This window comes from Camelus dromedarius, chromosome 13 (assembly GCF_036321535.1).
Source record: "Camelus dromedarius isolate mCamDro1 chromosome 13, mCamDro1.pat, whole genome shotgun sequence".
NCBI lineage: Eukaryota > Metazoa > Chordata > Mammalia > Artiodactyla > Camelidae > Camelus > Camelus dromedarius.
The window spans coordinates 66303576-66328732 of NC_087448.1; the positions used below are offsets into that span (position 1 = coordinate 66303576).

The window sequence follows — 25157 nt, forward strand, 5'->3', positions numbered from 1 at the left end:
GCCCAGCCATTACCTAAAACTCACACGTTCTCTGTGTTGAAGATTTTGGTCTAGCATTAGGGGACAGCAGTCTGATGATGAATTTCTACTTCCTTAAAGTGTCTGGGCCTGAGCTAGACTATCACTTTAAACCCTGTCTTGGCTCCAGCAGGAAAATAAAGTAGGGTGCTTGCAAATGCCCTCTCACCTCACCCTGGCTGAAACCAACAAGTCCTCCCCTCTCTTCTCCCCTCCCCCTCCCCATCCTGGCTATGCTCAGCAGCCTTAGAGTCCTCCTTGGAACCTTGGGGTCCTCCTGGGCTCCTCTCTCTCCCTCACCTCAACCTCAAAGTTAATTTCTCTCCCCATCCCTTCCCTGAACTACTAGCCAGAGCCACCCCGCCTTCTTGTGCTCTCCTTCCCATCACCGACCTGGCCCCATCCTATGGCCTCTTAATAGTTTGTTTCTTCATAAATTTATTTCATAATACTTTATTCCTTGCCTCTCAGTCTCACTTCCCTTTAATCCCCTGTAGGCCAGTCTAACCGTCCTAAACCATCCCTCCCTAGGGCTGGTAGGATGAAACACATTTAAATTTACCTACCAAGCAGTCAGGGTCCCTCAGTCTCACCTGCTAGAACTTGCCCTCCTGTTCCCTGGTAACTTCCCTCCTCCGCTGGCTGCCTCTGCCCCACACTCTCCGCCAGCCCTACAGCTGCCTGGGTTTGCCCCCTTTCCTCCTTCACGGAATGCTTTCTCTTCTCCGCTGACAACTTCCAAACCGGCTCCCAATTCAGTGATTAATAATTCCTTTTAGTACTTACATCTGTACCTTGTTCTCTTTTAATTGCCATAGAACTGTTTCCTAACGTTTCAATGTGCACCTTCTCAAATAAACTGTAAGTCCTTCTAGGGCAATAATTCTATCTTCTGTGCTACTAATTTCAACAAGACTGACCCAGGATTGTGCTTCCGTGCCCCCACCCCAAAAAACACAAAACCAAAAACCAAAAAACAAAAGTTTACTGAATGAGCAAATGCATTTTGTGGATTTTGCACCATGACATGAACATTTTTCTTCTGATCACTTAGCCAGGTTTCTGTTGGACGAAGCTGGTGCAAGTCTCCAGTGAGACAAGAGTATTTGGGTGGGTGTGTGTGTGTATGAAAGGGGATTAGAGGAAGGGGTACTGAGTCTGTGGATGTGCCTAATGGACTAAAAGACATTCCAGTGTCAAATTAAATTCATTTTGGAATTATTTATATCAGTGAAATGGAAATGTCCAGCAGTAGGATAATATTTTATAGCAATTAAACACAATAATTATGAAAGCTATATAGAAACAGAAAAAAAAGCACTCTATAAGAAAAAGACTTAACATTTTCATCTGTCTAAAATGTTTTCTCACTAAAACAGTGTATTAAAAGTAATATCTTTAAAAGAAGAGGAAGTCAGGAGTGACAGATACAGGCTGCGATGAAACTAACCTTTGGGAAAAGCTGCTACCTCTGTTGGTTAGATGATCAATACGATGGGCAGACTTCTTGGCCAGCTGCTTTCCCTTCAGGAGTTAGTTCCTTCTCTGTTTCGCCTTTTCTCCTGCCCCAGTCTTCTCTGTTGATCTCAGTCTGGGCTTTTTTTTTAAACTTTCCTAAAATATTTTGAATAAAACTAAACTGTCTTGTTTCCTCTTGCTAGGACCATCAATTATCCCTGAATAATGACATGGTAAATGTTAAGCTAATGTGCAGCCTCCAATGGTGCAGCTACATCTAGAGATAATGACACAAATAATACTTGGGTTTACTCAGCCTCTACGGATTCCTCCCTCCCTCTCACCCTTCCTTCCTTCTTTACTTCTTTCCTTCCTTCCTCCCTTCCTTTATTCATTCATTCAGCTCTGCCCTAGTCAATGATTTTGATACTACAGAAGGCACATTTTTCAAAGTTTTGAAATAATTTGAAGCAGGACATACAGAAAATGCATTGAACAGCAGAATTGGAAACGAGCAAGATTTCAACAGGCCAGAAAGATGCACTAAATCAAACAAGAAGTTTAATAAGAGTGTGTATAAGGGTCTGCAGTTTGAGTTGTCAGACGCTGTGACTAATCCAGTACAGCCAGACCACAGCTCCTGTGAAAGAGCCTCAGGGCTTTTAACTCGAGAAAAAGTCCCACAGGCATCCAGGGTACCAAGTAGCCAACAGGAAGGGCTCCTTTGATCTAGGGCTGCAGTAACAGAAGTATAGTGTCTACATCACAGCCTCTAGGGAGGTAGTCACGGGCTGGGTGAAGCATGTGGAGCTAAAGCAAGAGAGAGAGGGAGCATGTCCACGCCCACAGGCCCCCAAGGGACGCCACCAGAACTTGTCAGCATCTGGGAATGGGAACAGGTGCGTCTGCCTGGTGAGCTCAGCAGAGCCTGCCGCACGGGAGCTGTGAGCATGCGCTGCTTAGAGCTAGGAGCCTGAACTGTCAAACGGAGATGCGCTAGGAAGTGTTTTTTCACATAACATGGAAGACTTCTATAAAGTCACTTGGTTCTTGTGCCCAACCTTATGTGTTTATGCTATGCAGCATGGAGCCATGGACTACAGTTTTTCTTTGCTCTGAAGCTACCTAACCCCTGGTGTGGGGGCAGAGAAGGGGGTGCATGGAACGAAGTCCTGATTGAGCCCCAGTGACTGCAATCTGACCAGTTCCACGCTTGGTCCACTTTAGGAAGATGAGGCCCTGGGTTCCCTTCTGTCTCTCACACGGATGCTCCCACACTATTCTCACTCTTGAATATTAAAGCTGTTCGTTTTTATCAACAGTGTGCCTCTGAATAGGGACTAGAAAGAATCCTCAAGAGAATGTTTGTAGCTGATAACGAGAGAGAGTGTCTGGTTTTGCAGGAGATGAAATGTTCTTTTGTATGGGAGCAGGAAGCAAGCAGCTAGTCTACTTCAATAGCTTTTTATACCCACTAAGCACGCTGAAATTGATCTTTTCCATCACTATTATCTATAAAACACCTTTCGTTAGTGATTTACTTAGAAGAGGGCTGTAGCCCATTCTCATTCAAACGTTATCTCTTTTGCAGGGAGGGGGAGGGTTGAGAATCATACTTTTATTTCCCATCATTTTAGCTTAGATATTCATTTACCTAAATGCTGAAATTTATGTGAGCTAAATGAAATCACAAACAAAACCTTGTGGTAACTTTTAGCATTTTGAGCTCTTTGTGAGGGAGGCTAATGCAGTTAACAAAAGAAAAAGTAGTAAAGCAATTGCTGACTATAATTAGAAGCCTGCAACTTTTCCAAAGAATTGTTGGGGAATTTGTGGAGGACCACTCTTAGTGCAGAATGATTTTGGTGTAAAGTTAGATTCAACCAGGACTCTTTTAATCTTAAATAATTGAGCAATATGCTACTATTGTTGCTTGACATCTGAGGCTATGAAGATTGTTTCAACTGTCCACCATATAGCTGTTCTGGCTTCACAAATCAACTCAATGTAGATTCATGCAGCAGGTAAGTGGAGTGTTGTAGCTCAAATAGCATTTGAAGAGCTGTAGTAAACTTCTGTAGATTGTACTACAGACCGCCTCTTCTCTGCCTATCGTGGACCCAAGCTCCCTCCAGCACCGTGACCCTCGTACTTCAACGTCAGCCAGGGCTCTTATGGTCAACCTCCTTTCCAGATTCTAAGCCCCTTGGAAGACATCTTCCCATCACAATGGTTTTGGTCCCAACACAATGTCTGGCTCTGTGAGGGGCTGCCGAAGGGCGATGCTGACAGCCTTTTCTTGGGAGAGAGCGTCGGAGTGACGACAGCTCTGAAGTGAGGCAGTGGGAAATTTCGGCTCTGCGCGTGTGTCCCAGGATATGACTGAGGATGGGGGACCGATTATGAGAAAGATCAGCGCTGTCAGCCTCTAATCCTGAGATTCATACTCAAGTGTTCACGGAGTGATCCTCCGGTTTTGCAAGATTAAGTCTGGGGGAGAAGAGAAAAGGAGCCAGGGAGAGTGGAGAGGAGCCCTGGAAAAATAAAGAAAAGGAGGTGAAGCCTGCAGGCGCACAAAAGCTCCACGTGGTCTTCCCCTGATCTGAGCTGCGTGGGGTTGCGGCTCCCGGGCCCCAGCGCCGGGTGCGCAGACGCATGGTTCCCGCGTGGGGCGCCCAGCGGGACGACCTGTCCTCGCCGTGCCGCCCAGAGGTGTGGCAACTTCAGGTTGAGCAGTCCAGCCCTTCAGTAAAAGTCGCTGGCCCTGTTTTTAGGAGCCATCACATTCTGACCATCTGTCAGGTTCTAATAGAGCTATTTTTCAAACCGGCAGTATCTACAGGGACGAGACTGGGCTACTCCGTGGAGCCTAGGACGGTATCAGCCTTCGAGGTAATGGAGACGTAATTGGAGAACAAGGTGGAATTAGTGTCATCGCAAAAGATCTAGGGCCTCATGTTAATTTCACCTAGTTTTGTTCGAAGAGCAGTGGAGTCACTCATCCTGCGTAGCAAGCTGCCACCAGAAAGATTCTTTTCGAGCACTTAGAAAATAAAGTTCAAGTGCTCGGCCCTTAAAAGTTGAAGGAGCAGCTTCATGCTTCAGCCCTTTAAAAGGTATCATGATGTTATTGCTTGTTTTGCTTCTAGGAAGCGGAGGGGTTAGGAAATGACTTGGGCGGGTGCATCTGTGCGGCCGAAAAAGCCACAGACGCGCTCCCCAGGGACCTGAGAGGCTTCGCTCTCTTCCCGAAGGTGCCAGCCGAGCGTCCGGGCCCCGCGGGAGCTCTTGGCGCAGTCCCCTGTGCCAAGGGTGTCCGGCGCCTTCCTAGACGTCTGGGGAGAGTCGCAGGGAGTCGGGGGCGGCGGGACAACGCGGGAAGAGCAAGGAAAGGGAGGGAGCCAGCCTGCGCCTCGCCCCTCCGTGCCAAGGACACCGTCGCGGAGGCGCAGCCAGCTTCCCAGGGTCGGACTTTCCGCCCCGGGGGCCGGGCGGTGGAGGTCCAGCCCTGTCCCCTTCCCAGCTTCGGGCGGCCCCCAGGGCTGAGTAAGCCGGGCGGAGGGAGACTGCAAGGATTTCCTGAGAGCTAAAGGAAGGAGGGAGGGGAGGAGGCAGGAGCCGGGAGCAGGAGCCGTGAACCTGCCCGGCGGCCCTGCGGGGCCCCGCCGCCCGCGCCTCCCCACGCACGCTCCCTCCCCGCCCCCGCCCCCGCCCCCGGCGGCCCCCTCCCCCTCCGGAGCCGGAGGGAATCAGGTCCCGGAGGAAGAGGGTTGTTGGGGAGGCGGATGAGGGGTGGGGGACCCCTTGACGTCACTGGAAGGAGGTGCCGGGGTAGGAAGTGGGTGGGGGGAAAGGTTATAAATTGCCCCCGCCCTCGGCTCCTCTTAATCGAGGTCCGCTGGAGGCTCGGAGCGCGCCGGGCGGACGCTCCTCGAGGCTCCTCCCCGGCGGCGGCGGCGGCTCGGAGCGGGCTCCGGAGCTGGAACGCAACGGCCAGAGGACGCCGGGCTGCGAGGATTACCGGGGGGAAGTGGCTGTCTCTCCGGCTGGAGCCGCGGAGAGGGGCGCTCGGGGCGTAGGGTCGGAGCGCGGGGCCGGCGGCGGCGCGAGGAGACAGGCTCGAGCGGCTGCGGCGGGCGCCCGCGAGGAGCGCGGGCACTGGGCGGGCAGGCCGCGTCGCGCTCACCATGGTCAGCTGCTGGGACACCGGGGTCCTGCTGTGCGCGCTGCTCGGCGGTCTGCTTCTCACAGGTGAGGCGCGGCCCGGGCGGGAAGCCGGCGCGGGCTGGCTGGGTGGCAGGGGCACGCCCCGGGGCGCCGGGTGCGCGTGGGGGGGGGGCGGGATGCAGCCGTGCGGAGCTCGCAGGGAACCCGCGGCACTAGTTGCGGTGGGCACTCCTGCGGCCATGGCGCCCTTTCTCCTCCGCCAAGCGGTCGGGGTAGGCGCCTCGGAGAGCAGCTTGCAGGGGTCCGCGAGCATCGCCGCTCTCGGGTCTACGCAGCGGCTGCCCCTTTGCGGCTGGAGTCGCTGATCCTCTCTGCCTGGCGACCTCCTCCAAGTCCGTTCTCTCCGCCCAGGCTCTGGGCTCCGAGAGCGCCGAGCCCTCGGACCTGCCGGTCTCCCAAAGCCTGCTCTCAGGCGGCCTGGCCGGGTCCGCGGCGCCCCCAGAGCGGCTGTTCCTAGGACGCCCGCGAGGCTGCCCCGGGGCTGGGCTGAGACCTGCAGTTGGTGATGTTGGGCACTGGCCACGACGTCGCGCCTCCTGAGGGAAGGTGAGCCCCCTTGAAGGGAATTGCGTTCCTGGTGGGAGCACACAGATTCCAGGAGATGGCAAGAGCTGTATCCGTTGACCCACTTCGGGCCCCCGAGCCCGCTTGCCCTGGGGAACCTTCCCCCAGCGGCCGCTCCTTCCCGCCGCTCGCCGACCGCTGGGCCTGAGCGCGCTGCGCGCGGTACCTCGAGTGGAGCCCCTGCCGCTGGTCCAGCCCAGGTCGCCGACCTGAATGACCGTAACCGACGAGGGCAGTCGAGGACCCAAATACTGTTAAGTTTCGGAATTGCAATTCTAGTCTTTACATTCCGCGAGAAGAAAGGGCAAACGATTTGGACCAAAAGATGCGGTTTGAGGAATCGGTGAGGTCCGTGGGCGGCAGGGAAAACCGCCGGGGGCCCGGAGGTGGTACTGCGGTTAGAGTGGAGGCAGCTCCCACAGAGGCGCCAAAACCCAAGGGCACTTAGCGGCCGGGACTTGCCATTCTGCTCAGCGGGGCTATATGGCCAAACCCCCTGGTTCAGTCCACCTGGGCGCAAAGAGCCAGATTTGGGGGGCGCTTGTCTTTTAAGCAACATGGAAGAAAGGTAAAATATGAAATAAATTACAATAACGTAAAATAACTCTCTGCAAAGATCTCTGGGAAAGCCAGTAGGGTTGAGCATATTTTTTAAAATACTTGTTAAAAGGCAGTAACAGATAATACTTTCTCAGTGGGAAGACTAATTTGACCATCAGTTTCTAAACAACAAGTAATGGTTCTAATTACCGAGATGCAAGGCGAAGTCCTACCGTCTGAGAGCTGGCTCTAAGTTGGAACTGTTGCTAAAATAACTGTTAATGAAGTACGGCTTTTCTATTTCAAAAACACCTTTTGGGGTTTGAAAAGTCACTTATTTTGAAATATAATTGCTTAGAGCATCAAAATAACTTGCTGATGTCCGTCTGTTATGTAAAAGTAAATATCGGTAAATTACTGTGAATTAAAAACATGGCAGGAAAAGTATGTTTTATTGGATTTTCTGTTTCACACGTATATATCTTTATTTTGTTTCAAAAACTAGCAAAGTCTAGTTCTGTTCGTGGTTTAGGAGCAATTTAAGATCGGTGAAAGCTTTTCAGAAACACGAATGAGATTCTGTTATGATTCTCTTAGATTTTATTTTACTTAAATGAGGCAGAAGTCTTGGAAGTCTTTTGTGATTTTGAAATTTTTTACATGTGTGTTACAGGGAGAAAGCAAGACAAAACATTGTCAAGGTGAGAACTTCACCTGCGGGTTTAGGGGAACGTTCTATCAGCAGCTGGAGTTTGTAATTGCAAATTGTGCCTTTGTAAACCACAGGCTTCTCCCATCAGTTAACTGCTGCCTCCCGTAAAACAGTCAGCCACCTGCTTTCTAAGTTGCCTCAGCTTTCAGGCTCAACGGAGGGGCTGCGTGTCTGGAGAGTGGAGTACAGACAGGGGCGAAGTTTCTGCCCTGTGCAAGGAGTCAACATGCACCCATCACGGGCCAGGTCTGCTCACTGTCGGGTGCTATATAATATTTATGAGTTATTAATATTGTGTATGCACAGTGCACTGAGATATAAAATAATCAGAGGTTCAGTAATACAAAAAGATAATGCATTTCCCCATAAAGAGTATATTTACCATCTTCCAAATATCTTGGGAAATAAAAAGATGCCAATAATTCAGATACTTCTAAGACTCTGTATTGCAATCTCTTCCTCTCAAAAGGATACCAGTCTTCCTTTCTCCAGCTCAAAGTCACATTTTCTTACTTTGAAGGCACCACACTCTTGATTAAAGCCACAGACCCTTTTCGTCTGCTCCCATTTTTCTTGAACTTTGGAGCAACTGACACGTACAGTTTGCTATAACTAACTGAAAATGCCCCACTTGCAAATTTTGTGAGGGAAGTCTAATTAGTAACATAAAGTTAAATCAAAATGTACACGAAAATAATACTCATTTCCAAAATGAATGTCACAAATCTCTCAAGCTAATTTTACATAAGTTTTTGTTTTCCCCAAGGTTTATGAAGCCACCGTTTTTTTGTTGTGTTTTTTGGAATTGCGTGTTTTGAAATGTTAATTACATAGCAGTCCACGTAGCTTTCCAAATGATGGAACCTTATCTATTTATTATTAAGTTTTTTCCTTTCCCTGTTGAAAATTCTCTAATGGACTATCCAGTTTCTTTTCTAGTGAGCACTAAGTGGAGTTTTTGTTTTGTTTTCATTTGTAAAATTCAGACATTAGCAAGATGGTTATTACTAGGGGCCTTTTCCAACTCTAAAATTCGATAAATGATTCCAAGAAATAGACTGACAGAGTGTCTCTTTGCCGCCCACCCCTAACTACAGTGCATATGGGATGGATGATAACCCGGTAATGCCAGAGCTGGGGCTGGAAGGATGAACTGGTTCCCCCTGCTCTCAGTAATCACAGTGTGTTATTCGTACTTTCACTAGTGGAATGCACCTGATTCCACCCCATCTCCTTGCTCTTTATTGGGTTGCAAGAACTAATTTGTTAAGAGTTTGCCCACACCAGTAGTAAACGTTATCTTGAGCTTTGTTTACTAACAGAATGTGTAACTCTATGAAGGAGAATCTACTTTATAACCCTAGTTACATCATCTCTTCTAAGGATATCACTCATTTTATGCTCGTGTGTATTTCTTGTTTTCTTCTTAATGAGTGCTCGCTTGAATTCCCAAATAACTTAAGTCTAAAAGAGTTTCAGATTTCAACGAAGATACTAACCGTTTTATTTAAAATTCAATCTATTTTTTATGACTTTTTAGAACCAAATAACCCCTTTGTTCCTCCTGAAACTATTGAGATATTCTAAATCTACTTTGACTGTATATAATATAGAAATTGAAAATGATACATTGCCCCCAAAATTCGTTTTGTATCTATGAAAAGAAATGCAGTGTCCTTGAGGAATGTTACTCAATCGATTGGAAAGTTATGACTGATGTTTACTCTGGCTTGGGAATTCTGCAAAGTGAGGACAAATAACAGAGTAAGTAGTTTCTGTGGCGCTTTAAATTGAGATGTGTATTCGAGTGAGTATGAGAGTGGAGAGAGAGTGATAGACGCTCTCTTGGCACTTGGGTGTTAAATGCAGAGCTGGCTGGTGTTAGGGTCTTGGTTCAGCTGCACGGTCAGGAGTTTGTTGGATATCAAGTAAATATCATCACTTTGCAGAGCATTTGTCACTGTGGACAGAGGAAGAAGGACATTTGAAATAACACCAGACCTTATTTTTTTTTAAGTAAAAATACGTCATTAGGAATGGTTAGAAGCATCTGTTGCATTTGACTTAAGTGATTTAATAGAACAGTCCATTCCATTCCACTGGGCTCAGTATACTGGTGAGGCTTGTGAAGGATGACACGATCCCCTGCCAGATGCTTCCCAGGATCATTGCTGATCCCTCACACACTTGGGTGCCTTGGAAATTGCACGCTGCTGATTAAAGTGCTTGATTTTATACCAGATTGAGGGAGGGGAAGGAAACGGGAGCAATGGGGTAATGGAGGGAGGGCTTGAAAGGAAAGCCTCCGGCTTAGTATCTGGGACCGCGGTGGGGGGGGGTGGTTTCATTAAGGAAATGGTTCCATTGAGTCTGCTGAAGATAGTGGACTGGATTTCCTGCATTGCTGCTGGGGCGGATGTCGAGGGGCGGGGTCAAGAATTCCTGGGGATTTCCCATCAGTCTTGGAGAAGCTGGAGGCCTGCGAGCCATGTCTGATTATCGCTCTTACCTGATTGGCAGCTCCTTGAGAGCCTAGATCTCCTCTCACAGACACATAGATTAGCAGCCTAGATGGAGCCTCATGGACTCAGTCTACTCCTTCAGAGATGAGAATATCCACCCAGGGCAGTTGAGGGATTTTTTTTTTCAAGGTCAACAGCTGGCTAGCGGTGGCTCCAGGAACAGAACCCAGTGTTCATTTTACATTTCTTCATTCTTGACATTTCTTCATTCTTGTATTTTGTATATAAGAGGAATCTCCCTTAAACAGAGTACATATGTTCAAATATCTGTTGAATGACATTATTACAGTGCTAAAATTTCTTTTTAAATGCTGGCATCTTTTTTTAAATCTTTTTTTTTCTTTAATACTTTTGGGGGGGGAGGTAATTAGATTTATTTACTTATTTTATTATTATTGTTTAATGGAGGTACTAGGGATTGAACCAGGACCTCGTGCATGCTAAGCATGGACTCTACCACTAAGCTCTACCCTCCCCACTCTTTTTAAATCTTATTTCTCATTTTACTGAATGCATTTAATGGTCTTTCCTGCCATTGACACACAATTTTTTTACACACATACACACAATCAGGACCATATGAGCATACTGCAGTGGTTGATATGTGTTTATAGGCTGCTCTGTGAAAAAATACATTTAAACTGCTTTTCTAAACTTAATGCTTCATTCATATTATAAGGCATCACCATTAATTTTTTTTACAACAGTGTTTTTAATGACTGTGTAGCATTTCATGGTATAGCTGTGCTGTAATTTATTAAACTAACTGGCATCTTTTTTAATATGAAAAAATATAAAAGCCCATCAGGCGTTTAATGAAGAATATCCAAATGGTGGCTGCTTCGTATTCCAAGAGATTTGGTAAGAAGACTGCTCATTTTTCTTGTGAGCAGTTGGAATCCTCCTTTTGAACTGATCTGGTTTAAACAGTTGTGGCTTATGGTACCAGTTTTGTCTGCCACCACCTCCCTGCACACACCCTGTGTCCCAGCCTGAAACTACCCCCGTCAGAGAGATTACTCACTAATCTTTAGCTGTGCCTTGCATTTTCATTATTCTGTGTTCGTGCTGTTTATCTGCCTGCAAGAGCCCTTTTCTCCCTCTGCATCTTCTCCCCTGCCTCCAAAATTCAGCTCAGAAATCGCCAGCTCTGTAAGCATCTCTGTACAGCCCCAGACAGAAGCCTAGTTTCCGCCACTCCTATGTGTCACCTCCTATACTCTCTGGGTCCCTCATCCCGTTCTTGTCACCTTGCATTGCTGGTATTCTGTTTGGGTGTCTGCCCTGGCTCTTGCAGGAGGAGAGCCCACGTCTTAGCTGTCCTCAGAGCTCCAGCACCTTGTGTCATGCCTGGCATGGAGGCTCTTGGTCAGTGTTGGGATGAATGAATGAGTGAATGATGTAGCCACGCTATCATTTCAAAGGAGAAATCTCTCAGGGCCAGGTATGAATTTATTCCAGTATATTCATGCACTCCTGCTTGTCCCTTTGGCCTCAGTTACAGTGGTTTCCTTAAAGGGGCTGTTCTCAATAGATAACATTTGTCCTCTGCAGTGAGTGGCTCAGCTGTAGGAAATCACCTGTGGTCTTCATCTCCCTGAGATACCCATGTCCTTAGTCCTGTTGTGTTCTGTCATGATGCTTCCCTGGGACCCCAGTCCACACAGTTCTGCCCGAGCCTCTACTGGCGAGGGGCCAGCACTTCGCCTTTCCTCCAGTGTCTTACACAGTTTTTAGTGTTCTCAGATTTCATGGTTTGATTTGCTCATCCTCTCGTAGACTCAAGCCTGAGTCACTGGGTGGTGGGCTGGGTTGCAAATCTGAATGACAGAGACCTGGCCACACTCAGAATCCAGGCTCTGTTTCAATAGGACCCTTGTTACCCAAGGAGGCTTGTTGTCTGATTTCCTCCTTCCTTAGAATGAGTTCTCCTCAACCATTCATGCAAATAGATTCCTGGCAGGACCCACCTACTAGGTGTGAAACTGTTTCTCTGATCCTGGCTCAAGCTGGTGCCTCCCTTCCCCCACGCCCACCCCCCCACGCCCACCCCCACACTTTGCATATGCCCGCAACATGCTTCTCAAAGCAGGATCCACAGCCCAGCGTCCCCTGGGAACTTAACAGGTCAGAACCTGTACACTAATAAAGTCCCCAGATGTTTTGTTTGCACATTAAAAACTGAGAAGCACTGATTTTAGTAAAGGGTTCTTAGCCCTAGTGTCTCTCTGCCAGCATCCTAGTGATGACCTTTGACCTGTGTGACCAAGGGACTAGGCCTGGGACAGCGAGGAGCCTCTTCCTGTTCTTGTCTTTGCTGGGACACCTGTGTCCTACTTCAAGACTTTTTTTTTTTTTTTTTTTTTTTAACAGAATCTTAGACTTAGCTTGGACCTGGAATCAGAGTAAACAGAGGTGGTGCTCTTGAAGAGTACCAGAGTTAAGCACCCCATGTGTGTAAGGTCAGGGTCTTAGAAAAGAGGGACCTGGTGAAGAACACTAGAAACAGCATTATATAGATAGGCTTTAACCAGAAATAGAAGTTTGACAAGGCATTTGCTTCCAAAGCAAAGCCACTTGGTGTAAAAATCAGCGAAGATTAAGTATCCTTCTCTGGAATCCCCGACGTCACGGCGGCATCGCCGTCCCATCGTGCTGGGCTGCGCCTTCTTCCTGGGCAGATCTTTTGTCTTTTCACAGGTGACCCCAGTGCTTCTGGGCACTTTTCCTCAGCCCCGTCCTCTCTCCTTCCATTTAACTGAGTTTGAATAAACTTCCATAAACTGGAGTTTGAATGCATTTCCTTTCAAGTGACAGCCCCACCCATGCAGTTGGTTGACACCAGTAAAGCTATAACAAGGATCAGATTCTTTTGTGAAGGAGGTCTTGTGTAAATGAGAAGCCTTGGCTTTTGTTACATACAAATACGAAATCACGTGAACTCAAGGCCACCTTCTGTGGCCTTGATTAGTAATTGGTATGCCAGCTGAGTTCTGTGAAGCCCTCTGCTTTTCTCTCGGGCCACGGTCCCCAGCCTTTGTTCTGCAGTAGAATCATCTGGGGAGCTTGATTTTTAGAATCCTTTTGCCCTGGCTGCACTTCTGACCAATTTGATCAGCAACTTTTGAATAGGACCCAGGCATCAGTAATTTTAAAGCTCCCAGGTCGGATTCTATCACGCACCCAGATCACCTGGAGAGGTTGCGCTGTGGTGCTGGGCCTGCCCCAGAGTTTCTGACTCAGTAGGTCTGGGGTGGGGCCAGGAATTTGCATTTCCAACAGGTTCCCAGGTGGTTCTGGGGCCCCTGCCCTCGGGCTGGTGTGAGAGGCCTGGTCACTGGGGAGGCATCTGACCGGGGCCAATCTGTCGAAGGCACTAAAACGTCACTGGACATCTAACACGGTGGGCTTCGGAGGAGGAGTGAGTGTCAGTGGAGGAACACCGGGATAAAGTGCTTGGGGCGACCCTGGACGTGATGCGGTTGCCTTCTGAGGAAAGCGGGTCTGTTTTGCCGAGTGAGGGATGTGAGTTGGGAGCCAGAGCCGAGCTGCTGGTCTGGACAATGAGGCTGACAGTAGCCCTCCTTCCCTGCCTCACCCGGTTGAGCCCTCAGCCTCGGCTCTACAGAAAAGTTGGCACGTGCCTGTAGGGTCCTTTGGAAAGGTGCCGTGCTGTTGGCCCAGCCTGGGCCACCACGTGCCTTGGTCCAGCCCTGCTTCCCTCCAGGGAGCCCCGCACGAAGCTGCCGGAAGTCTTGCGGTGCTCTGCCTCTGACCGAGCGTCTGTGTCTCTAGGTCTCTGCTGGGGTCAGCGTCCCCAGCTCGGGTGGCTGATGGAGCAGTCGGGCTCTGCTGACTTCCGTGACATGCTGTGGCTCTGTCCCCACTGGTGAGCTGCACCACCGCCATACTGGAGACCGAGCTGGCCTCCCACCGTGTGGCCTTCCCCTGAGAGCATCTGAGGGCACCGGGGGGCACTTAAGCCTATTCTGTGAGCTCCACTTGGACACTTTCGTTTTCAAATACAGAAAGAGCATAGCCTTTTTCCACTGCTGAATCACTGCTTCTGCAGGCCTGAGTCACCACACGATTTTGTCTGTCATCTGTTGCCACATAAGAGCCTGCCCCGAGACTCCATGGCCTAAAACAAGAACCCGAGATGTCTCCTGAGTCTGGGTTAGAAATCTGGGCGGGGCTAAGCTGCGTGGTTTTCTTTGGACTTCACCTGGGTTGCTCCTGCAGCTCTAGTCACCTGGCGTTGTAACTGGGACAGTGGCGCTGGCTTTCCCTGGCCTCCCTCCATACCCAGCCTCCTGCCATCCAGCCGTCTAGCCTGGCGTCCTTCCTGGAGGCAGGGGCTGTCTGAGAGGGCGACAGTGGATGCCTTAGGGCCTTTGCAAGTCCTGCAGCACCACTCCTGCGACCTGACATTGGGCTGGTCAGAGAGGTCCTAACTCAGAGTGGGGGCTGGGGAGAAGGCTCCTCTCTATTAGGGGCTGCCCAGTCTCGTGGCCACGCCCCTCAAGCTGAACACACTGCTGTCCAGCACTTAACCTTTCTTTTCAGTCTAGATATTAGGCTGGAGTTTGGCCAAGAAAATCATAGTGAATAATGCCTTGGCCCTTCTTAACCCATGAGCTAAGGACAGCTGAGCCCAAGGAAGAGTCCTATTCATAACTCTTGATTAGGGGCCATAGGCCACAGTGAAGGTGGCCTCTCACAAACCCCGTGGCATCGGCAAGGGGGGACGGTGGACCCCAGATTGTGAGTGGAGGCAGTCTGCAGCTTCTTGGCTTATCTCACAGGGTCTCTGAGCATCTTCTTCTGGATGATGTGGTGAGGCTGTGTGTGCTGGGGGAGGGAAAGGAGGAGACCAACCCTTATGAACTGTCAGGCACTTTGATTTACACATATTATATTACTCAGTCCCGAGGTAAGTGGGCTATGCTCTTAAATATGAGGAAACTGAGGCTTAAGTAAATTAAATACTTTTCCTAAGATCACAGATAACCTAAGTATTTAGGTAAATTAAATACCTCCCTAAACTGGGATAATTTCAGTCTGGTTTTATCAGACCCTCAACTTCCCTTCTCTCACTGTGCCTTACGGCCGAAAGGCAAAGGGGAGAAGGGACAGACTGTGGGTGAGAGCGGGCTAGTCTTTCTTCCCTTCTTTCAAAACCATTCTATCCTTGGAGTTTTGCCGTCTCCAAAGAACATGAGACACCACTGCGACTCCAACCTGGAGTGGCCTTGAGAGATCCCACTGCTGTGTGTCACAGGCACCATTAAATTCTCCACTAAGACAGAATTTTTTTCTTAATTGAAGTACAGTCAATTACAATATGTCAATTTCTGGTGTGCAACACAATGTCCCAGTCATGCATATACATACATACATTTGTTTTCATAATTTTTTTCGTTAAAGGTTATTATAAGATATTGAACATAGCTAAGAAAGAGATTTAATCATGTGGGTTTTCTTATCATTGGTATTCAAGGACCTTCCCAAAAATTCAAGTCAGGAAAGGATCTCCAACACCAGTATAAGAACTTGACTTTATATAGGTTTCCCAACTGCTCTCCGACATGTGACGTGTAACTGATTGAGATCACATAGAGGGACGGATGAGGCTATGCTTTGATTCTGGAAGAATTCCCTGAACAAGCTGGGGCTGCCTTTGGCCAGATTGTTTCCAGGAATCAAATGTCTACTTCTCTGCACCTTTTAGATCCCAGAAACCACAAAGACTTGGAGCTTTTTCTTAGTAAAACTGGACGATGAGAAAGGCCCCGAAGGCAGATGCTTCCTGAGCTGGCATGGGGGAGGACTCTGTCCCCGAGGCAAGGGGAGGAATGTGCAGCTGGGCACCTCCAAGCGCAGGTGCCGTGTGCCGTGAACCTCTTCCTAACCATCCAATGTGCGCACTTTTAACTCTGTTTTATGAATTGAAACCCTGAGGCTCAGGGAAACTGGTGATTTGCTGAGGGTCGCATTCTTACAGAGTGACCAAGCCAAGACTGAAAACATAGGTCTTTCCGATTTTAAAATTGGTACTCTTTCCACCAATATTTACCCAAAAGACCTTGAATGATAACATCTAGGAATTCAGGAAAACCACAGAGTTTGGTTTTCAGCGTTTAGTAGAAAAAGCTCCAATGCTCATGGGAAAAAGACAAACGTCCGAGGGCAGTGCACTAGAGGATGCTCCCGGCGCTCTGGGATGGGCACCGCCACAGGCTTTGGTTTCCCTGTTTGATTGACAGTCCTTGTACAGTTTTCAAAAATGGAAGCATTTCTATAAGCCCTGTTGCTCCTTGGGTCTCTTGCTCTTCCTTAGACCCTTTCTTTCAGATACTCAAAGCCTGCAAGTCAAGAAAGAGAAGGAAAGTATTTGACTTCTTCCTGGATCATTACTAGGAGAGGGACCCCTTCTGAAACCAGAATATGACCATGTTTATCTGAATCTGAGAAAAATCCAATTCTGCCACCTACAGAGGAGTTTTATCTTTCATCTCAGGGAAGCAGCTGAAAATGTGGTCAAATGGATGAAAGTTATAAGGAGTGGTAATATATATGCTGTTTGATTTTTATGATTGTTTTCTTTTTCTGAGTGGGCATTAGAGAAGCCAAAAATACATGTAAACAGACGGAAAGACGGGGTTGTATTAGAGGGAATTGCAAGCAAACAACTGTAAAAGGCAGTGTAAACTCGGGTGCCAGCGCTTCGTCTATGATTAATGGCAGTGTTTTCTTTTTGGAAAACCTGTTTAATTCTCTTTTCCACTCAGTGTCTCCTGCTGGATCAGATTTTTGTGTTCTGTTGTTATTTGGAAATTTTTATAGCTTTGAAATCTTCTCCAGAGGGAATTCTGCTAGAACTGGAGGGGAAGAAAAAGAAAGACATGGGAACTGAGCCATCGCGCGGCCCCGGATGGACTCTGTGTACCTGTAACTTCTCGGGGCCAGGGGATATTTGACACACATTGCTGGTGTACAGATTAGAAGTGGTTCTGCCACTCACTCCCCCGTCCCAGCCTCTGCCCTCAAAACTGGTAAATGGAAAATACCTTAAGCCAAGTATTTGCCACACAAAGTCGCTTAGATGTGCAGGAGACTAACATGAATGCTGATTTCCAAGAATTTCTACGTTGCTTTAGCCCTTTGGGACTGGACTTTAAAGTCAGTGATTCTAAATCCCAGTAGGTCTCTTTTTAGGGGGAATAAAATTCCGACGTGTGGAAATAGAGTTGTTGTTGATTTTAAATGTGCTTTGTAGTCCAAGCAGACGGGCGTGGAACTGCCGTGCTCAAATAATTCACTCACCAGTTTGGAAGAGTCTTAAGTACAGACTGAGGAGAGGAGATTTCTTTTAAGAAATGTATTTTCTTAACGATGTTTTTGTATGCCATATGTATATACCTATGTGTGTGTGTGTGTATATATATATATATATATATATATATATATTTTTTTTTTTTTTTGGCTGTGATTTCATGAGGGAAGACATGGATGATGTTGAATTTAATTCTCCTGATGCAGTTTCATAACCAGTCATGAGTCCGGGTTCCTGTTCAGCTGCCAGTGTGTGGTGCCTGGAAGCCCGTTTTATATTAGAACATTTTAATATATTCCCTTGAAAGGTGCTCAAGCAATTCTCACCAGTTAACCCACTATATTTTCTTTCAAGAGGGAAACAGGGTTGTATTTATTGTGCTCTGGGTTCACCATTGAGCAAGTCTCTTGCGAAGTGAACTGTGAAGTTAACTGAAGCTAATCACTTACGTTAGCAAAGAATTTATGACTCCCTGTACTCTAAAACATGTCCTTTAAAAAAAAAGTGTGCATAGCTTTGAGGTGATCTGTTTGTTGACTTAGATAATCTTGAACACAGCGTGGTGTTTACCTAATCTGCTTCTTTGTGACTCATGTCCTCAGGGGCCACTCAGGGCTGAAAGCCCTTCGGGAGGAAGGACTGGCTTCTGCTCCATTTTCACGGCTGTGATCCAGTACAGAGCCTGGCATGTAGTAGTCACTCAATAAACGGTTGAACTGCCTGGCACTGTATCCGAGTCGGCCCTCTGGGTCTCAGAGGCTCTTCTGGAGTCATGGTTCCATACTGGTTCACCTTCTGAGAACCTATGTGTGGCTGTAGTGGAGGAGGTTGGCAGAAATATGTCTAAGAGTTGGCAGGAATTCTCCCTACACATCTGAAATGTGCTGTTACCTACCTGGGCCATCCTCTGGTTTCAGTGACCCCTTTCGTATCCTTGGCCAAGCTGCCATGTTCTCCTGTACTGAATCTAGACTCAGGATTCAGAACGAGGATGTAAGTTGCCTGGCCGGGAGAGAAATGATCACCAAGAGATACTTCCTTTAGATAGACCCTCCTGCTGGGATGCTTTTAGTGGTCAAGTTTCCCAAACAGCCCAGAAGAGAGACAGTTGATTGGGAATCTTAATTTGTAGGTACATCAGCGCATCCTGAAGGTACCAGGTAGCATTGTTACCACTGCTGCTGGTTTTGCCATCTCAGTTAAGAACATTTGTGTTGGAAACGATTTCCTCTTGGCTCTGAACCGTCCGTCATGCAGGCCAGGAAGAGGAGAGAAAAGGAGGCACAGGTTAAGTTCTGGCTGGTATGTCACATCTGATCATTTTCGTTTATTCCCCTCACTCTGCATCCATCCTTACATGATTTCAAAAAGCACAATGTGACCTAGGCATATCTTCCAGTGAATATCTCAGCAAAGAGGTCAAGGAAAGCAGAGCTGTGGAAGCAAGAGAAGAATAGTTGGTAAAAGGGGAGGAGGGTATAGCTCAATTGGTAGAGTGCTTGCTTAGCATGCATGAGGTCCTGGGTTCAATGCCCAGTATCACCGTTAAAAAATAAATAAACCTAATTACCACCCCCCTCCAAAAAAAAAAGTAGTTGGTAAAGAAAACAATTGTTTAAAAAGTAAAGATGAGTTTTAGAGGGTCTGGAAACTCTAGACCCTAGAGTTTCCTTTAGCAAACACACACTCATTCTTCAGGTCTTACCTTTAGTGTCCTTCTCCTGAGAGAATGTCCTTCACTCCCTGGGCTCGGTTGGCCACCCCCATGTCGGGTGCTTCCCTGGGATAATGCATCAACATAATGTCACTTTATATTTGTACAAAAACTAGTTTGTACGTATATAGTTGCATCTATCATATATATATATAGAACACACACTTGTGTATCTGTTGTCCAGCCTAAGATATAAACACTTTAAAGAAGTGATCTTGCTTGTCATAGTTATTATTGGTTCCTTCTCTTAGTATATGTTTGCAGTATTAAGTGGAAGAATAAATGCTGAGGTTAAAGAGCAGAGAGAAACAGGTGAGGGGGTGAGAGGAACGGGTCACATTGGGAATGGAGTCGGGAAAATAAGCCAGGGTTGGCTGGCAGGGAAAGAGAGAGAAGAAGAGATAAATGAGAGTATCGCGTTTCCAGACTCCAGGAATCACAGATGGGGACCAGCCCTTAGCCCAGTCCGTCAGTGTCACATCAGGGTTGGTGGCTTTGCTTTACAGGGACCGCTCCAATATTGGGAACCTTACTGCCTCTCTTCAGAGTTCTTTCTTCTGGTTTTCTGTAACTTCCACTTACTGGTTTTGGTCTTGTCTTCCAGAAGGAGTTATTTTAAAGCCTGTGAGGTTGATGGCCAACCAATCACAGAAACTGGTGTTTTATTTTTTTTCTTCCGTCAGACGTATGATATCTTGGATGATATAAAAATGCTAATTCTATAATAGATTAATGAAGTTGTACGAGTAAAAATGCCCCAAGATTTAAAATCAGTATTCTCCAGGCAGGTCTGGGGTGCAAATGACTTTAAAGTCTTCCATGGATATTTGTAAGGAAGACCTTAGTATCGCATACCTAAGTAAGTGAGGGACCTTCAGTAAATTAGTTCTTTAAAAATTGAGATACTTCTGGTGCTGGCACGCTGCTTGTAATGGTTACTTTCCCGTCCAGAACCTTGGCTCTCAGCAAAACTGGTACCACATTAATTCAATTTGAGATAATATATTTTTTTTGAAGTCTGAAATCTTAGGGAGGCCAGCTCTTACAAATATTTACTATGTAAATTGAGTGTGTCTTAAGAAAACGTGAAAATTAAAGCAGACCAGTATTTAAAAGCACAGTTCAGTCAACACACCCATCCCATTGTCTATGTAGGATTAGTCTCAAAAATACGTGTAATGAAAAGCAATTGTATTCCAAATTGTTTAATTTAGAAGGAAACTGATTTTGACAACAGAAACACAATGGTCAAGGACAGTGTTTAATGAGCCTTAGAAAGTATGCTAACGTAGCTTTCAAAAACTCAATTCCCTGATGATGGATAACTTTACTGCACACTCTTGGCCAGTTAAATCTCGAGGGTCAGAAGGTTTGTATATGTTATTGGTAACAAAGACGGAGATCGCTCAACTTTCCTCTTAGGGAGTGAATTTATAAAGCACCTCCTTTATAGACGAACTCCAGAAAAATGTTTTCTATGTAGTCGAGACTTCATAAACTATCAGGGGAAGCTTAAAATTAACACCAGAACTTTATCTCACTCAGCCTTCCAATCTGTTTTCTTTCTCTCCTACTTTTATATGCAAAGCCAATGGTATTGTGTCCTTATTTATAACAGATTATGAAGTGGAAGAATATATGACAAGAATAGACCAAACTTTGGGTTTGCGATAATAATGTTTTCAGCTTTTTTCTCGCACGGACAGCTAGAGTGTTAAGGTGCGTGTTTGCCCACCTGCCTGCTTGCCAGCCTTCTTCATTTTATGATCCAAAAATTTAAGGCATTGTTTTGGATTTGAATTTAAGACTTCAGCATGATAGATTTTTTGTGGGTACTTAGCTGCGTTCCAGCATACAGCTCCATGATCTATTCATTTTTTTTCCAGAAAGAACTGTGTGTGAGTCTGAAGCTGATCAGTATTACACGACAGGTTATAGGCAATGGCTAAACTGAAATTTAAAGTTCCAATTCCTGTCCTTAAGCTTTCCCCATTCTATGGCAAGCTCTTATATCGAACCGATAAAATACTTCCCAGATCTTCTCTGTTGTGCTTTCCTTCTTAAAGGATCCCCAGGGATCATGTAAAGAACATGTCCACCTGCCGTCCTTGTCTCCAAAGACGCCTGGAACTCCGGCGTGGAACAGTAATGCACACAGAGAACTCGGCAAAGCATCTGGTGGCAGACCAACGTGTAATCGTACTGCCGCGTAGAGTCAGGATGGCTTTAGATTTTAAATGGTGGGTTGATACATCCTGTCCTGTGCTTCCAGACTAATAATTCTTTATTTAAAAACAGAAAAACCCCAGTTGCTTCCAGTCAGCCAAGTGTTGTGTGCATTGTGTGTGTGTGTGTTTACTGAGACTGCACCTCTGTTGAGCATTCTTTGTTTCAGGTGTTTATAACCTGAAAGTGAAGATATTCTAGTCCTGAAATAACTTGGGAATCAACATGAGTGATGGCAGAGCGGGCTGGTGCTTACGAGCCATTTTCGATGAGGGGGCATCAGGCCGCTTCCCCCACGGTCCTCTGAACGGTCGCATTGGATAAGCACAGAGGCCGGGAGGGTGTCTGCTTCGCATGTAGTGAGCTTCCCGCTCCTGGTAGAGACGCAGCCTTGTCTGAGCCCCCCGCCCCCGAAACCTGCCTCTGCATCTTCAGCGTGTAACGAGTGTCTGTTCTGTCCGTCTCCCTTGGTGTAGCCAGATGAAAGCGGGCCATCTTCTCTGCTGAATGCTTTGCAAGCTCTGTCCCGTGTCCTGTCGACAGATCTTGACCCTTGCTCCTGGCCGCTCAGATAACTTCCCTGACAACGTACGGTAAATTGAAATGACATGTTGTTAGACGGCTCTGTGGAGGTGGTTTTTGAACTGATTCAATAAAAAGACATCAGTGTGGGACGAGAGCATTTTTGGGGAAAAAGGTAACTCCTCGGTCGGCAGGAGATTTCTCACTGACCAACCTTAATTAACTCTGATGTCACGTGAAAAGGAGCTGTGCCCGGGTCCAGGTCATTGGGAGGGTAGGCTCCTGATGGTAGCTGGTGACAGGCCCGGTGATAAATGAATGTGCCCTGTTAAAACCATGACCCTCCGAGAAGCCAGTGTCAAGTAAAAAGCTCAGAGAGGAACCCTGGGGACGCGGCCCTCATAAACACTGACAGTAGGAATGTTCGTGTCGGTAGAGGACTTTCCTCTCGGTACACATCTTCCACCACACAGGTTTTCTTTTTCTTTCCAATAACTTTTATGGAGTTTTGTTGACTGATAATTACAGTATGAACTGTGAGACGGCTTTAAAATTATTCAAATGAACGTCTCTAGGGTTGTGCCAAAAGTCACTGATGAAATTAAATAATTTTCCCCCCTGAATTCAAGACATGCATGCTGTATAGATGACTTTGGAAATTTTCTATCAAGGCATGGTGATCAGATGCTTCACATTTCGGATCTGATGACTTGGGGATTATTCAGGAGAGCAGAAACTCCAAAGCAAGAAGCCAGTGAATTCTTTTTTGTGGGTCCGAGTGAGAAGACAGTTTAGCATGATGTAAAGATGAAAAGGGAGTAGCAAGTCTCCGGCGTCAGCAACTTTCTACAAGTTAGGTGAACTGCTGCTGGAAGCAGCCACCAAACTATTCATTTGTGGACCCGGAAGATCAATAACACAGTTACCCTGATCTAAAATATCCTGTATTTGTCCACTTGAAAGTCACAGTCTTATCTCCGCGAGGGATTAGTCAGCGGTGAGTCAGAGTTTCGTGCTCTTGCTGGATGCGTGTCAATTTCTGAATCCCAGCGTAGCAAGAGCTGTCCCTGCGCCTCCGAGAACGAAGAGTGCGGTTAAAACGCACGCGCCACCACCCCTCTCGTTTCTGCCCCCGCCGCCCACCACCTAAAACCAGCTTCCCAGGGAGAGAGGCATGCACCTACCCGTAGGTAGCAGTCTGTGCACCTGTGGTTACGTAAACAGCCTTTCCTTTCCTTAGGTCCTTCCCTGATTTAAGGCCAGTTGTTTATGGGGGGAAAATATCATTTAAAAGAGTAATATCACCTGTCGTTGTGGGATCCAGTGACGCTGCCGTCATACAAATTCCCATGGCTTTCCCACCTTCGGTTTAGTCTGTGGATCGAGGGAACGTGAGCGCGCTGGTCCTTCTCCATCATGCTCGAAGGGAGGAAAAATGCACATTGTGATGGGCTGGTGACATAATCTTTATTTAGGGCGGTCATTCTAACCAGTGTGTTCAGTTATAATGTCCCCTCCATACTATCTACGCAAGTATCAGATAATCTGAAGTCATGACACAGAAGTTAAGACCAAGAGTTAACTTTTTATTAAGTATTACAGCCCTTTAGGAATTAGCATCTCAAACAAAACTTCTGGTAGTTTCTGGAAATTTGGTTCATCTGCAACTGTATTCGTAACCTTTCTTCCACCCTCGCCACCAACCAAAAAGATTCTATGGGATTTAGTCTATGGGACTTAAGCTTTTAATAAGCTACATCTTGAGGAAAGAAAGTCTTCTTTTATTAGGAATTATGTTTCATTAACCTCACGCAACCTTGGTAAAGGCCCAGAGTCTTAAAATCAAATTTTAGAAACATGATACTTGGGGATTGATATTTAGATAAAGAGGTCATTTATCATGAAAGATTATGTAGTATTGAAAATGTGGTAGGCAAAATCAGAGACAGATGCATCTCATTTGAAATAAACCTAATATGCAAAGCTTTGCGTTAAAAACAAATAAATGGAAATCAATAATTTTAATATAAAAGGAAATAAAATACCAGTAGATTTCTTCCAAGAACTCAAGCAACATAATTTTTGATGTGCTCAATTTTTAAAAATTTAAATAGTTAAAATTCAAATTATGCAGTTAGAAATTTTAAATGAATGTTAAATTTAAAAGGTTACAATTTGGCGGAACAATAGTAAGGTTTTTGCAATATGTTTATAAATCTTCTACTACATAAATAATGATGTTATTGAACAGGAAGGAAAAATTATTTCTCTAAAATCAGCCTTCTAAAGCCCTAAGCTGGAAAAGCTAAAGTATAAAAATCTAACAGTGTTGAGATTATATGTAGCAACAAAGCTCAAAATAGCCCAATATTTGACTTAACTCTGTGATTATTTTAGTCATAAGACTTGTTTTTATAACAGCTCTATTGAGATAAAATTCACTTACCATAAAACTCACCATTTTAAATTGTGTAAGTCGGTGGTCTATAGTGTATTCACAGAATTGCACAACCATCACCACTATCAAATATTAGGACGTTTCCACCCCCAGAAGAACTCCCGTTACTAGCCAGTCTTGTTCCCTTCTCTCCCCAGCTCCTGCCAAGCACGCCTCTATTTCCTGTCGTTATGAATTCGCATATTCTGGACATTTCATAGAAATGGAATCATATAGTATGTGGCCTTTTGTGACTGGCTTCTTTTAATTAGCATAGTGGTTTCGTGTTTTGTTTTGTTTTTTTAACAAGAGAATGTGATTTTCTCACCATGCTGGAAGCTGGAAGTCTAAACTCAAGGTGTTACCAGTTCCAGTTTCTCCTGAGGCCTCTCTCGGTGGCTCGCAGACGGCCGTCTTCTCTCTGGGTCCCCATGCAGACTTTCCTCTGTGTGGACCAGCAGAATGTTCTCAGGGGTCATCTGTGTTGGAGCAGGTATCCATACTCCATCCATCCCTTTTCACTGCCAAATAATATTCAGTTGTACGGATCTCCTACATTTTGTTTATCCACCCATCATTTGGGTTGTTTCCACTTTTTGGCTATAATGAGTAATGCTGCTCTGGACATTTGTGTACAAGTTTTTCTGCAGACATATGTTTTTAGTTCCTTTGGGTGGATACCTAGGAGTAGAATTTCTGGGTCATATGTTTAACCATTTGAGGAACCGCCATCTGTTGTCCAACGCAATAGCGCCATTTTACAATCCTACCAACAATATATGGGGGCTCCCGTTTCTCCACATCCCCATCAACACTTGTTTAGTCTGTTTTTTTGAAGCTATCCTAGTGATTGTGAAGTTGGTGTCTCACTGTGGCTCTGA

The 25157-nt window shown here is 46.2% G+C and overlaps 1 protein-coding gene across 2 annotated transcripts in view; it reads left to right on the top strand.

Annotated features, from left to right (window-relative positions):
• The first annotated feature begins 5592 nt into the window (after positions 1–5592).
• Positions 5593–25157, top strand: part of FLT1 (fms related receptor tyrosine kinase 1) — a 159716-nt gene continuing 140151 nt past the window's right edge. For both annotated transcript variants that reach the window (XM_064493239.1, XM_064493240.1), the window contains exon 1: positions 5593–5727. In XM_064493239.1, the coding sequence (XP_064349309.1) occupies positions 5664–5727 (64 nt within the window). In that variant the 5' untranslated portion in view covers positions 5593–5663. The remainder of the gene's footprint in view (positions 5728–25157) is intronic.